The sequence below is a fragment of the Danio aesculapii genome, chromosome 20, assembly GCF_903798145.1.
Source record: "Danio aesculapii chromosome 20, fDanAes4.1, whole genome shotgun sequence".
Lineage (NCBI taxonomy): Eukaryota > Metazoa > Chordata > Actinopteri > Cypriniformes > Danionidae > Danio > Danio aesculapii.
The window spans coordinates 42380332-42395992 of NC_079454.1; the positions used below are offsets into that span (position 1 = coordinate 42380332).

At 33.2% G+C, this 15661-nt stretch overlaps 1 protein-coding gene across 2 annotated transcripts in view; it reads left to right on the forward strand.

Moving 5' to 3' along the window:
• fam184ab (family with sequence similarity 184 member Ab) overlaps positions 1-15661 on the forward strand; it is a 264813-nt gene that overhangs the window by 147718 nt on the left and 101434 nt on the right. For both annotated transcript variants that reach the window (XM_056445388.1, XM_056445389.1), the window contains exon 10: positions 9179-9329. In XM_056445388.1, the coding sequence (XP_056301363.1) occupies positions 9179-9329 (151 nt within the window). The remainder of the gene's footprint in view (positions 1-9178; positions 9330-15661) is intronic.

Below are 15661 nucleotides of genomic sequence, written 5' to 3' on the forward strand. Positions count from 1 at the left end.
TCCATGTTGTATAAAAGAGCCATATATAACAGCCATCAACCTTCAGGAGCACACATCTGAAATGTCTTTTTGGTCATTCTAAAACGCCTTAACCATTTCAGTATTAGTGTTATTACATTATTAATTTCCTCCTGAACTGTCAAGAGTGTTTGTGCTCCGCGTCTTACACCTTCAAATGCCACTGCGCGTTCACTGCGTGTTCACTGCGCATTGGCATCGACTTCTGAGGCGTAAGTCATTTATTAAATAAGTAAAAGATTGACGCAGCTTCTCCTACCTCAGAAAATTCTGTTTTTACTGTTGATATTTGGCGCCAGTTAATCAGGAAGTGACGATTTTGTTCTCTTTGACTCAACGAATGGAAACGCTGCTTTATTCGCACACCTTTCTGCGATAATCCAGTTTTGCGCATTAAGTTAATTCGCATTTTTGGATGGAAACATAGATAATGTGGTCAACCTGCGGGTTTTTCCATTCACACACATTTTTATCATCATATGATCTCAAATAACAAAATCACATGACTTTTTAAATGCGCATACTGGAATTTGTTTGGTGTTTCCATTGTATTTTATGCGCATCTTTTCTTATTGAATAAAAAGTTAATCCTACTCAGATATGTGCGCACATGTTCAAAATAGATGCGCATCTTGGCTTTTTCATCAACCATTTTTTATGTGCATATCAAAAATGCGCAGAAAACTAGGTGGATGGAAACTTAACTATTGGAATATTGTGGCAAAAATGTCTTTATATGTTGTCAAATATAATTTTTTTGTTGTTGTGAAAAATCTTATCGTCAAATCTAGAAATCTAAGCTAAGCTAAAATCATCAAATGAAATAAAATGAATGTCTTATATTATTTATTTATTTATTAATATAGCAGATGTGAAAATATACTTTTAAAATTATTTATTATTTTACGTTTTCAGCATTGGTACATGGTCCAACAGTTGTGTAGCAAACATAAGTGCAAATAAAAATCTATTAATAATATAATATTATTTTATTATAATTATTTTTATACATTATAATGTAAAATAAATACTACTACTACTACTACTACTACTACTACTAATAATAATAATAATAATAATAATAATAATAATAATAATAATAATAATAATTATTATTATTATTATTATTATTATTATTATTATTATTATTATTATTATTAGTAGTAGTAGTAGTATTATTATTAATATTATTATTATTAATATTATTGTTGTTGTTATTATAATTGTTATTATTATTATTGTTGTTGTTGTTGTTGTTGTTGTTGTTGTTGTTGTTATAACTATTATTATTGTTATTGTTATAGCTATTATTATTATTATTATTATTATTATTATTATTATTATTATTATTATTATTATTATTATTATTATTATTATTATTATTATTATTGAAATGTGTGTTTATTTATTTAATTATTTATTTATTTTTGAAGTTTAATAAAACTATCTGGATGAATGTGCAATGTGCTTCCAAAAATACAATTTGAGGCATGTTTTATAAATATTATGCCATGGGTTATAGTCCAAATATAAAGCTACAAAAGCTTATTTTCATTTATGTATTTATTTTTATTTTCACAACTTGTATCAACTTGTATTTTGTAAATGTAAAAGTTGTGGAAAAGTCGAAATTCTGTGTGAGAAGATAGCTGTATTTTATTTTAAACTAAAACTAAGTAACTGATTAAAGTAGGATCTTTCAAGAATATCTTGCTCATTATTTTCTACGACAGCAGGAGGAGAGTAAACAGCGACAGATTTTTCTTCATTTGTGATTGAACTATCCGTTAAGTAGTTTGCCAACATGCAGCATGCGTCTCATCTTTCTCTTCTTTCACTCTTGCCAAGCTCACTGATGACTTGTACTCCCTATAAAGTCCTCAACGGCTGTAAGTGTTTGGCGTTGCCTCAGAAAGCCCTGCCTGCCTAATTCATTATCGGCAATGCTTACAACCACTGTTTAATATCATGTGCCTTCAAAAAAGACAAATAGCTCATTAGGATAAGCCTAAGCTGCACTAAAACAAAGGCCATTAAGAACATTTCGGCCTCTTTGTGGGCGCATAGCTTTGCCAACCTCCCCCAAAAAACTCTTTTAAAAGAAAAATAGTTTCAATATGTTAGTCTTGAGGTTATCTGTATTATACAGTGCTCAGCATATATGCGCACCCCCTCCCCCCCACAAATATCTAATTTACATTAATATTTTCTATAGGAAAAGCAACAACAACTGATTTACAATATCATATTTGTGCATATACATTAGTTTAGTCAGTACTGAAGGCAAATCTGGAGCTATTCTAACAAAATAACTTACAATAATGGTTCAAAAATTAGTACACCCAAATTTATACAGTATGTTAGGGAAAAACATTAAATACAATTTTCAAAAATAGCAAAAATCAAGAGAAACAAAAAAATATATAAAGTTTTGTTGAAATATATAATATTTAGCATGAATTTAAATGTTTTATCTTTCTATTTCTAAAGATATTACGTGACTAAAATATTATTTTAATAAACATCCATTTAATAAATCTGTTTTGTTAAATTCACCAATATATATATTATCCATATTCACTTTATCAATGGATAAAAATATTCATTTTCAAAATGGGGTGTACTCATATACAGTGCATCTGAAAAGTATTCACAGCGCTTCACTTTTTCCACATTTTTTTATGTTACAGCCTTTATTTATCACAAAAAAAAATCACATGTACATAAGTATTCACAGTCTTTACTCAATACTTTGTTGATGCACCTTTGGCAGTGTTTACAGCCTCAAGTCTTTTTGAATATGATATCACAAGCTTGGCACACCTGTCTTTGGGAATTTTTGCTCATTCCTCTTTGCAGTACCTCTCAATCTCTATCAGGTTGGATAGGAAGCGAGAGTGTACAGCCATTTTCAGATCTCTCCAGAGATGTTCAATAGGATTTAGGTCTGGGCTCTGGCTGGTTCACTCAAGGACATTCACCGAGTTGTTGTGAAGCCCACTCCATTGATATTTTGGCGATGTGCTTTGGGTCAGGCTGTGGTGTTGACACAATGGTCAATAGGTACTAATGGGCCCAAAGTGTGCCAACAGAATATCCCCCAAACCATTACACCAGCCTGAACCATTGATACAAGGCAGGATGGATCCATGCTTTCATGTTGTTGATGCCAAATTTTGACCCTACCATACGAAGGTCGCAGCAAAAATCGAGAATCATCAGACCAGGCAACGTTTTTCCAATCTTCTATTGTCAAATTCTGGTGAGCCTGTGTGAATTGTAGCCTCAGTTTCCTGTTCTTATCTGACAGGAGTGGCACCCAGTGTGGTCTTCTGCTGCTGTAGCCCATCTGCCTTAAAGGTTAGACGTGTTGTGGGTTTCTATCAGCTCGAACCAGTCTGGCCGTTCTCCTCTGACCTCTTGCATCAGCAAGGCATTTGCATCCGCAGAACTGCTGCTCACTGGATAATTTCTCTTTTTTGAACCATTCTCTGTAAACCCTAGAGATGAAAATCCCTAGTGCGTGAAAATCCCTGTAGATCATCAGTTTCTGAAATACTCAGACCAGCCCGTCTGGTACCAAGAACCACACCCCGTTCAAAGTCACTTAAATCAGCTTTCTTCTCCATTCTGATGCTCAGTTTGAACTGCAGCAGATCATCTTGTCCATGTTTACAAGCTTAAATGCATTGAGTTCCTGCCATGTGATTGGCTGATTAGAAATTTGTGTGAACAAGCAGTTGGACAGGTGTACCTAATAAAGTGGCCGGTGAATATATATTTGCAGTCCCATTTTATATAGAATTTCTAAAGAAAAATCTAAAACTAACTACAATAAATTGTACCTTGTTACATACCTTTTTAATGTGTTTTAACCAAGACAAGAGTCCAGATAAACCCAGATAAATCTAGATAAACCCCTAGTATTTAAAATCTAAAAACAACTTGTAATTTCTTTTCTGAGCTATCGACATCCTGCTTTATCAACTTGTTCCTTTTGAGAAGAACAAGCATCCTGTTTTTGATATATTTAATTTTAGATGACATCAATTAAGCCATGCTATTTCTTTTGTTAAACTATCTTTCTACTTTTTTTAGCACATATCTTCTACATTTTTACTGTATCCTCAGCATACATTATAGTGTTAAGCTGTTAAAACACTTTAAGTTAATCATTAAAGTGCATGCTGAAGAGTATCGGCCCCAATATTGACCCTTGTGGAACACTTGTTGAAAGCTGACTTGAATGGAAAATAATGCTTTTTCCTTCCCTTAACAACGCTGGAAAATATATCCAAGCATCAAATGTTTAGCAGACTGCATGTTTAGGGTTTGTTCATCACGGTTCATCATACACGTTTCTTGCATTTTCAAAATCAGAACCGTCAGTGACATCTTTATGAACTCTTGCATGTGTGTGTTGTTCATTGACACTCACAGATGCGCGACACAATGAACTTCATCAGACTCCAGATGGATGGTCCGCTTCGAGGCAGCGCCGTCTGGAGATCGCAAGCCTGCAACAAATCAAAACTGTTTACGCCTGTTTTGTTAACTGGACTGACAGCTTTGCACTGAGATCATTTATGAAGACAAATGAACTCTGTGTTAGAGTACATAAAGTGATAAAGCCACACTCAGCAGAAGTGCTGCTTAATTCTGCAGCTCCTTTCATAATGCACACCATGAGTCTGCACTTTTGTTCATGTTTTTGTTTATGACTTAGCCATAATTTTGGAGAGAACTGCATTAACATTTCCCCAGATGTCTGAAAAAAGCTCTTTTCAATTAGAAGAAAGATGAGCAATTGGTTTGGAAATACTCCAGACATGTCGCTTTGTATTTTTTCTTTAACTTTGTCTTCGTAATATTTTATTTTATTTTATTTTATTTTATTTTATTTTATTTTATTTTATTTTATTTTATTTTATTTTATTTTATTTTATTTTATTTTATTTTATTTTATTTTATTTTATTTTAGGCGACGCAGTGGCGCAGTAGGTAGTGCTGTCGCCTCAGCAAGAAGGTCGCTGGTTCGAGCCACGGCTGGGTCAGTTAGCGTTTCTGTGTGGAGTTTGCATGGTCTCCCTGCGTTCGCGTGGGTTTCCTCCGGGTGCTCCGGTTTCCCCCACAATCCAAAGACATGTGGTACATGTGAATTGGGTAGGCTAAATGGTCCGTAGTGTGAATGAGTGTGTATGAGTTTCCCAGAGATGGGTTGCAGCTGGAAGGGCATCCGCTGCGTAAAACATGTGCTGGATAAGTTGGCGGTTCATTCCGCTGTGGCGACCCCGGATTGATAAAGGGACTAAGCCGACGAGAAAATGAATGAATAACTTAATTTGATCTCATTTTATTTGTCATTTATTTTATTATTTTATTTTAGTTTATTTTTGTATTTGATTAAATTTTATTATTTTTTTTGTATTTAATTTAACTTAATTTAATACATTTTTGTATTTAATTTTTTTATATAATTTAATATTTAATTTAATATTTAATTTAATTTTTGTATTTAATTTTTTTATCTTTTTGTTATTATTTTATTTTATTTTATCTTATTTTGTTTTATTTTATTTTTGTATTTAATTTAATTTATTTTTGTATTTAATTTAATTTATTTTTTATTTTATTTTTTATTTTATGTATTTAGTTTAATTACATTTTATTTTATTTTTTATTTTTATACTTTTTAAATCATAGTTATACTATACATTATACTATATTATTTGAGAGAATAATATAATAATAAATAATCACCATCATCATAATCATATATTATAATTATGTGTATTTTTAATGTATTTATTACAAAGCCTTTTTATTACAAAGACCTTTTTAAATAACCAGTGAAGCATTTAATTAATGTACAAGAAATGATATTTTCTCATAGCTATGCATTATTCCTTCATTATATTATATTATATTATATATTACATTACATTTTACGTTATATATATTTCTTACATTCGTATTATATTATTTTACATGTATTTGCTACACCACAGGACCATTTAAACCTAGTGCAAGTAAAAATATCAATCAAATAAAGTAAAATGTGTAACAAAAATATATTAAACAGCATATGCATTTCCACTGCTGCTTCCACAATAATTCATCTAATCGTTTATATTTACTTTGTATATATTGACTATCCTAAATGATTAATATATTTTAGTTAGTTTGTACGTTCGTTAGTTTGGTTAATTAGTCCACCATCAAACATAAATAAAGCTTTACATTAAACAATCCTTCCCTGCAGTGCATAATCAATTAAAGATTTCTCCCTATCAAAAACGAGTAGATAAATCAGCATGTGTTTTTATAACTAAATTCACAGCGCTCATTGCTGTGGTCTCAGGCGGCGTTCAAGGTGGCCAAACCCCCATTACAGCTTCCATTTTCTCTTAAGCAGCAATTAAGACGCATTTCACACCTTTAAAAGGTTTCCACAGTGTCTTGCGAGTATGTGAGGTGCTCAGCTCTGACAGCTATTTGGCCGTTTTTAGCAACAGTCTCTCCAGCACAGGCTGAATAATCACAGATTCAAGCCCAGCGCGCCGCTCGCATGACGTCCTGCAATTACAGCACATAATGTGGCATTTAACCTCTTCTGTGACCTGCGCCGCTGTGGAGCAGAGAAACACAGGAGCATTAAAAGATCTGCAGAGCGAGCCGAACGAGGAGCCGCTCCATTTACAGTCCATTAATGATCAACACACCACTAACCCAAAATGGTGCGCTGTATTGATGTGCTGGTACATTTACATGTGTGCAGTGCCAGAAAGCAAATCTCTCATGTTTTTCTTTTATCTGGTTTGTGCTAAAAGGTTGTTGTTTGTTTGTTTGTTTGTTTGTTTGTTTGTTTGTTTGTTTTTCATAATTATGTGATCTTTATTAGCCATTTTACATATGTGCAAGCAATGTATGCACACATAAAAAAGATATTTTGAAGAAAGCTGGAAATCCATAGATTTCCATAGCGTACTGTACACTCTCAGAAATAAAGGTATGCGAACTGTCACTGGGCTGGTACCTTTTCAAAAGATACACATTTGTACTTGAAGGGTCCATATTGGTACCTCAAAAGTATAAATTAGTACCTACAAATTTTAAGACGAACACTTTTGTACTTTTTAGGTACTCATATGTACCCTTGAAGTATTAATATGGACCTTTTAGCAACAAATTAGTACCTTTTGAAAAGTAACTTTATTTCTGAGATGTTTTTCCTACAATGGAAGTCAATGGTTACAGGTTTTCAGCTTTCTTCAAAATTTCTTGTTTTGTGTTCAACAGAAGAAGAAAAAAGCTTTGGAACTTGTTGATCCTCTGGATTTTAGGCCTTGTTTACACTTACACGTTTTCGTTTTAAAACGCATAAGTTTTGCTACGGTTACGCCATCCGTCCACACTACCCCAGAGTTTTCGAGCGCCAAAATTGGGGCGTTTTGAAAACGCTGAAGAGGCTGTTTTCATTCTGAAACGCTGCTGCTCCACCTCAGTGTGGATGGGGGAAAACGGAGACATCTGAAAATGGAGAAGGGGCTGCAGACATTGAGGCTTTTTCCTCAATATTAAGTAGCCTACACACAGTTCAGTCCTGCATCCTCTCCTTGTAAGTTCAGACTTTGTAAGCTTGATATGAAAAACAAACTCCCAAGGACACGTGGGGTAAATCTTCAAGGGGAACAGTGTATTTTATAACATCATTTACATCACCCTGGCTACGTTGTTTCACTATCTTATAAATAAAATGAAAACATGATATAAGGAACTGCCTATTTTCATTTTGATAATAACAACTTATCAGACACTAAAATGTTGAAGCGTCGTGTAGCTATATATTTATATGACTGTCATCTTCACTGTATGCATATTTATAACAAAACAAAGCCTATAACATCACTGCCTCCTTTCATTCTCATTGAAAATACGAAACATACTGTCTCTTTCTCTGAATGTCAGTTTTAATAATCAATAATGGGCATTATAAAAGTATAGCGTACAATATGTTTACACACTATAGGAAATAAAGGCAAGCGATCAGTCAAATGTGCAGAATCAGTGTCCGCGATTACATTAATTAATAAATTAACCTAACTTATCTTTGCGCTTAGCCAAAACACATTACCTGAGAACAAGTAATAGATTCAAAAGATCAAAGTCTGGGAATCTGTCATTAGATATAGACAACAAGATGAATTAAATATCACATTTAACAAATATAGTGAGATTAGATCCAGCTTTAGATCCGTGATGATCAGTCCGACGTGCACAGCTCTCTTATGGGTAGATGTGCTGAAAGTACGCTGCAGTGCATGCCAGAGTGTGTGTGTGGTCATGTGATGTCCATATTCAGTAATGTAGATGCAGAGTTTTTCAGAAATGCTGGGTAAAACGCCAGTGTGTACGTGGATTGTTTTCATTCTAAAACGCTGTTTTAAAACTAAAACGTATTAGTGTAAACAGGGCCTTAAAGGGATAGTTCAAAACTATGAACTAGTTAAATTAACTCAGATTTTAAGTGATAGGACCAAAATGCTAAATTTTAAGTTATGTTCAGTCATCTTTACTTATTTGTTTAAGTAAAGACAACATTAGGGTTTACAGTGTAGTAGGAAAAAAATCTCTGGAAATCAATGGTTACCTGTTTTCAACATTCTTCAAATTATCTTCTTTTGTGTTCAACCGAAGAAAGAAACTCAAACATGTTTGCGATAAGTGAAGGGAGAGCATATGATGACAGAATTTTTATTCTTGTGTGAACTATCCCTTTAAGTAATGACTTTTGGTAACACTTCAGGTCACAATTCACGCTAATAACTACTGGCTTATTACCTCCTATTATTAAGTTATTAATTGTTCATTAGTAGTTATAAAGTTTGATCTAATTCTGCATCCCTAATCCTACCTAAACCCTAAACCCAACTACTACCTCACTAACTAATAAACAGCTAGTTAGTAGTTGATTAAGCAAGTAGTGTTAGTTAATAATTTGTTAATACTGTGAATTCTGACCTAAACTAAAGTTTTGCCTGACTTTTTCCAATCAAGGAAAACATTTTAATCTGACCCTATTGCATTGCTGGCTTATTAAGCATAACTGGTTTTGTAAATGCACAGATTATGTATCTTTGTGCGTGTGTGTTTCTCACAGGCAAGAGTGTAAGAAACTGCGTGAGGAGCTGCGTGAAGATCATGAAGAGGATAAAAGGTCAGCGCTCACCCAGCTGGCCCAGAATAAAGATCAGGAGCTCTGCTCGGCCAGAGAGAGTTGGCAGAGGAAGGTGGAGGATCTCCTGGAGCAGGTCAGAAACACAGCAGCGCAAACACATTTCTGATTCTGACATAAACCTGGCTGGGTTCGTTTGTGCTGCTCAAGAAATGTGTAAAACAACTTAATCTGAATCAGAATCGGTTTTATTGCCAAGTGTGCTTTACACACACAAGGAATTTGTTTTGGCTACAGCTTCCAGTGTACATAAAGTGACAAAATAAAAATGAAAAAATACGACAAACATTAAACAGAGATGCGATTAGACAAAAAGCTCTGGATGTTGAATTGTATGTACAGATTTGTTATAGGGTGCTATAAGTTGTACAAATGCGTATGGAGTAAGTGTACGGGTCCCATTTTATATTACGTGTCCTTAACTACTATGTACTTGCATCAAAAAATAAATACAATCTACTTACTGTGTTCATAATGTATTTGAGAACACTTGAGGTGCTCTTGGGTTGGAATAGGGGTAGGGTTATGGACAGGTTTGGTGGTATGGGTAGTTTTAAGGATGAGTTAAGGTGTAAGGAATGGTCAACAGTGTATTTACAAATGTAGTTACAAAAATTTATTACAGATGTAATTACATACAGGTATTTAATCAAGCATAAGTACACAGTAAATACATGTATTTACACAGTAAGTACATTGTAACAAATTATTAATTTTGGTGTAGGTACATATTAGTTAAGGCCACTTAATATAAAGTGGGACCGGTAAAAAACTGTACATTTCTAGTCAAACCATTCTTCTGTAATCTTATACCAAAAACGGAAATAAGGGCAGTGTTAATAGCTATAAATTTGGAAAAGCGTTGATATTATGTGATTGTATTGTATTGCAACATGGAGCAATTAAGTGTTGATGTTTAATCAAAAGTAATTCACAAATACTTGAAAATGACATGATTTAATGACTATAATTCTCTACGGTTACAACTGAATTAATTACAAAATAACTGTATCAAATGATAAAGTATGAAATGATAAACATAATATATAAATTGTACCCATCTTAAATTAAAATAAAGTTATCAGAAGTAGAAAGTGAGACAGGGGGAGGGAGAGACAAAGAGAGTAAGTAGGCCTCAGAGAGGCAGAGAAGATAGACTTCAGAGGAGTATAGGAGCAAAGCAGTATAGCGCAGACCAGGAAAAGAATCAGAGCAAAGTTTTTCAGCTATCTTGTCTCTTTCTTGACCATGTGACCAAAGCCCAAATACTGAGACATTCAAACTGACCAATCAACATGTGACCACATCGTAAAACCCCCAAAGTCCACACACCAGGCCCTAATCTAATCAGTATCTGCCTTTGGAATTTGTGTGAGCCTTCTTTGTTAAAAAGACATACAAACAAATGCTATGATAATATTCATTCCTACAAAAGTATTGCATCGTATATTGTTATAAGGTGCTGTGTACAAATGCGTATGAGAGAGTATTGCACATGTTTATTACACAGTAGGGGAATATTTACCTGTTCATGAGATAGATGGCCTGAGGAAAGAAACTTTTCCTGTGTCCTGTGTTTTTGTGCTCGGTGCTCTGTTGCGCCGACCAGACGGTAACAGTTCAAACAGGAAGTGTGCTGGGTGTGAGGGGTTCAGAGTGATTTTGTAAGCTCTTTTACTCACTCTGGAAGAGTACAGTTCTTGAAGTGTAGGCTGAAGGTAGTGCCAGTGATTCTTTCAGCAGTCCGGACTATTCGCTGTAGTCTACGGAGGTCGATTTTGCCAGCTGAGCCAAACTAGATGGTGATTGAACTATGAATTTTATAAACTAGGGTCTGTAATACACATTGTAAAAAGCGATTTCTAGGCTTTACTTAAAAAAGCGAGTAAACCTGTTGCTTTAAAGTTATTAAGTAAATGATCTATGTACATAATTATACATAAGTTAGTTCAAGTGTTTATTCACTTTTTTAAGGAAAGGCAACGAGTCTACTCACTTTTTGAAAGTAATCTCTTTTTACAGTGCAGAAACACCCTGCATTAAAATAATGATTTGGATTTACAATTTTTTTTTAAGGTAAGTGGTTGCAGAGATTTTATATAGGCTGAATTTAAACAAACAAATTAACTTGAACATTACTAAATTAAATTTGTTTATTTAAATTCAGCCCATATAAATTGTTTGCAACCACTGACTTGTAGTAAATCCAAGGAATCGTTTTTTTTTTTCAGTGTGTGTTTATTGGCAGTTTTCTTGGATTTCATGAATCAACGAGGGCAACATTCTCAGCTAAAAACATCTTCCTTAATGCTTTACTGAAGAAAAAACCCACAATACAGTACATATTGGACAGACTAATGATGTGTTCACACCAGACGTAAATAGACGCAGACGCGTGAAGTTTTTCAGTTTACTCCCTTCACACGTCAAATCCGCTTCATTTGCACGTTAAATTCACAGAACAATAGACGCGGATTCGCGTCATGGGCAGGGCTTCTGTCTTCCTGGTGACTGTAGCTTCGTTGCTAAATGGCTAACATGGATTTTATTGAGAGAGTAGCTGTGTTTATGTGCTTTAGGAAGACTGAAAAAATGTGTCGATTCATTTGGAAGCCACGTAGCATAAGGGTGAGGAAATAAACTTTCGGGTGAACTATCCCTTTACACTTAAAAATGTATTTTGTTGCTTGTTCAAACTACACTTTAAAATAAAATATATTTTTGCTGTTTACTTATTTAAAATGAGCTGAAACAACGCAATTCTTAAGTTTTTTTTGGAGGGGGGTAACTTAATTGTTTTATGTTTAATCAACTTAAATTCGTGAAAACAATTAAGTTAACTTAATCGATTTGTGTAGGGACAACATGTGGATCCCTGCATTTTTTACAAGGTACTTTTTTTAAATGAATTAAAAGAACAATTCGTAAGTTTTTTGGAGTGACGACTTATTTATTTCATGCTCCATCTGTCACACGTGTCGGCTCACGCGTTTGAGACTCAGAGGTTATTAAAAAACACTTATTTATTTACAAAAAGGTACTTACTACAAAGACAGGAACATCAAACTCAAGCAGGACATCAATTGTGTAACAAATTAATACTGGACCAAGAATGACCTCAACACATGGGTATAAATATACAAGACATCATTGAACTGAATACAAACTGGGGAGAGACACAGGTGGAGCTAATACACATTAACAAACGGCGGGAAAATAGAACATAGTTTGTTTGCATAGGTAAATTTTTTTAAAGTGACATTGACGTACCTGCTCTTACTGAAAAATGTCTTTATTTTTGGTCCTTTTGTTTAATCTTTTTGGATTAAAGTTCTTTTTTAAAAATCCTTTTATTATCCTAAATAATCTTAATCATTGTTTAATATTTAATTAAAACACCTTGCTTATGGTTTTACACTAAAATATATTGGAAAGTTTTATTTCTATAAATATAGATAAATGTAAACCCCTTTTCAAACAAGAACTGGAACAGTATTGACATACCATTCAACATCAAGTAGCCTAAAGACTAATGTTTTAACTCCTTTAATAGGACTGTTTGTGTATATATATTTTCTTTTATGTGCCCTTTCATTTCCCCTTATTCCTCTCATGCGTTTGTTATATAGGCTACTTAAATTTAATTCATAATTCCCTTATTGTTTTAAAATGAAACACCAGACATGTGACACCATCAACTTAAATTTATTAAAACGGTTGTGTGGAATGCTGCATTTTTTTACAGTGTAAGATTTAAATGTTCTATTCAATTCTATGAATCTAGAAAGTTCAACTGTATCTCCTAAGTGAAATGGCCATGGTTACTAAACAGATTGGATATGATTCTGAGTTATAATGGCTCGGTAAAGCAAGTCCAATTAAGAGAATAATTTGATTTATTTGAATAAAAAAAAAAAATACTACAAAATAATCAATCAAATAATACATCAAAATGAAATATTTTAAAAAGGCATATTTTCTATGTGGTTACGAACTTAATTATGTACTTAATAATTGTATTTATTTACAACTTTTCTTTTTATATCTACTAATTTATAGATTTTATCTGTTGGGGAATACTGTGCTGTAAATATTAATTTTGTGATAAATTTTTAATTTACATTTTTATTTCATTTCTAATTAGTTTTTTTTTTATTAGATGTCTTTTAAATTCAATAATTTATTCTAATGATTAATTTATGGCATTTTTCACATTTACTTTTAACTATTTTAGTGTTGTTTTTCTCATGTTTATTTATCAATATTGCAATTTTTTTAATAAGTTATTAAAGTATTATTAGTAATATTGTAAGTAGGGTTTAAGGTCAGTAATTCTTTTTATTACAATTTTTATTCAACAATGAATCAAAATTGAGCAAAAAAAAGACATTAAAGACATTTATAGTCTTACAAAACATTTGCCAATGTTTATTTAAGCAGGACGACTCGGCAACACTGGCTTAGCCAATTATTTAAATATGAACTGGCAATGTGTGTTTATGTCATCAGTGGCAGATGGAGGGATTATTCAGAAAACCTCACAGTTAGTTTTTGCAGATCTGTTGGCTTGAAGTGTTTACCAGAAAAGTGACACAAAATGGCTACAAGTTAACTCCAGACAAACAACTCTATATGGAGAATGCATGTTTTTTAAATAAACTGCACACCCCCAAAACACTTAAAAACGTGAGTGGAATGTAACAGTAGTTGAAAATCCACCCCTCATCCGCACTTTAATATTAACAGTTATTGCCGATATATCCTTGGGTTGCCCTCTGTGCATTTTTCATACGCTGAACTCTCATTTCTGCTTGCTTAGATTATTTTTAGACTACTATTGCATTTGTACTGTGCAGACAGGAAATACATAAAGCTTTTTTGTTGTTTAAGTAATCAAATCAGACCCAAAACGATCCAAAACTTAATGCAGCTTTTGATAACATATAGCTGTTTACAACATTGTGTGATTTGATTAGTTCTAACTTGAAATATGGCCTTAACTTTTTTCTGAACTCATTTATTTGTTCTTGAAGCTGTCTGTTATTTTGGAAAGAGTGAAGGATTACGTTATGGAGACAGAGCTCTGTAATGGCCATAGTGAAAGAATTATGCAAGAAATTATGAGTTCACTGAACATTTTCAAAAATTCAGGGGAAGTAGTATATAAATCAGTTTCAAATTCTTTCAGTGTAATGGTGAAAACCTTATCTTGCTTACTATTTTGGATATATAGTATAGAAATTATGACCTAGGCGCCTTAACATACCTACTTTCTAGAATGGCACACCCATGAGTCCAAAAAGTGGTGAAAATCGATTCACTATTTAATTTTGCAAAAAGGCGCAATACGTGTTTTGCACAATTTGTTGCAGTTTTGAGACCAGCGCAACCCTAGTTTTTACGTTTTGCACCATGTTGTTTAAATAGCAAATCCATTTGCACCACTTTGTGGACTCATGGGTGTGCCAGTCTAGAAAGGAGATGTGTTAAGGCGCATTGTTGGCGCGTTGCTATTTTGAGGACCTGAAATAGACTGGACCGTTGACCAACTAAAAGCTTATATACCAACTAAAAAATTATTTTAAATATAAAAACCACTACCTCTAGGCCTTCTTCATGTAGGGGGGCTTTTTTCAGTTTATTCATGACAATTTGCAGTTGTATAATGTTATTATTAGTTTTTGTATTATTAATTATATGCATATTTATATTTGTTTTAATAAAAACAAGTTTAAATTTGTCCACCTGTCGGGTTTTGGAGAAGTATGCATCACCATATGGGTCATAAGAATAGGACGTGTGTTTTTATGTGTCTGGATTTTTGACCACACTTCATTATATTTATTCATTTATGAGTTTGCTGGAAATTAGAACTGAATTTAGAAATAGTTTTGAAACAAATCTTTGTGCTTAACAAATTAAATTAAACATATAGGCTAATGGATGTCTTCAGTGGAGTGCATACAACACCGTTTCCTTACTCTATAAAAGTAAAGGAGTAAAGTAGAGAGTAAAAGTAAAGTAAAGAGGCCGAATAGAAGAGGCTCGTTCTTTATCTTCGCACTGCAGATGGTCTGTTTAACTGTTTTCTTGCTAGTGAAGTGTTCAGTTTTTCCTTTTACGAAGTCCACCATGTAAATGGCAAATGCAACATGGCGCGACGAAACTTACTCTTAAAGGAAATGAGAGATGAGAAAGACTCTGATTGGTTTAATGCACATTATGCTTAAAATACACCCTTAACTCATTAACAGAATGAGCACAACTATGTTAGACCATGTGTCATGGCACAGAGCACATTTTTTCTTCCTTAAAATAGCAAAAGTGAATTCGTACAAGCCATAGTCTGTTATAGAACAATAGTGAATATAAAATACTGCTAGCTTCTCAACTGATTTTACAGCATTA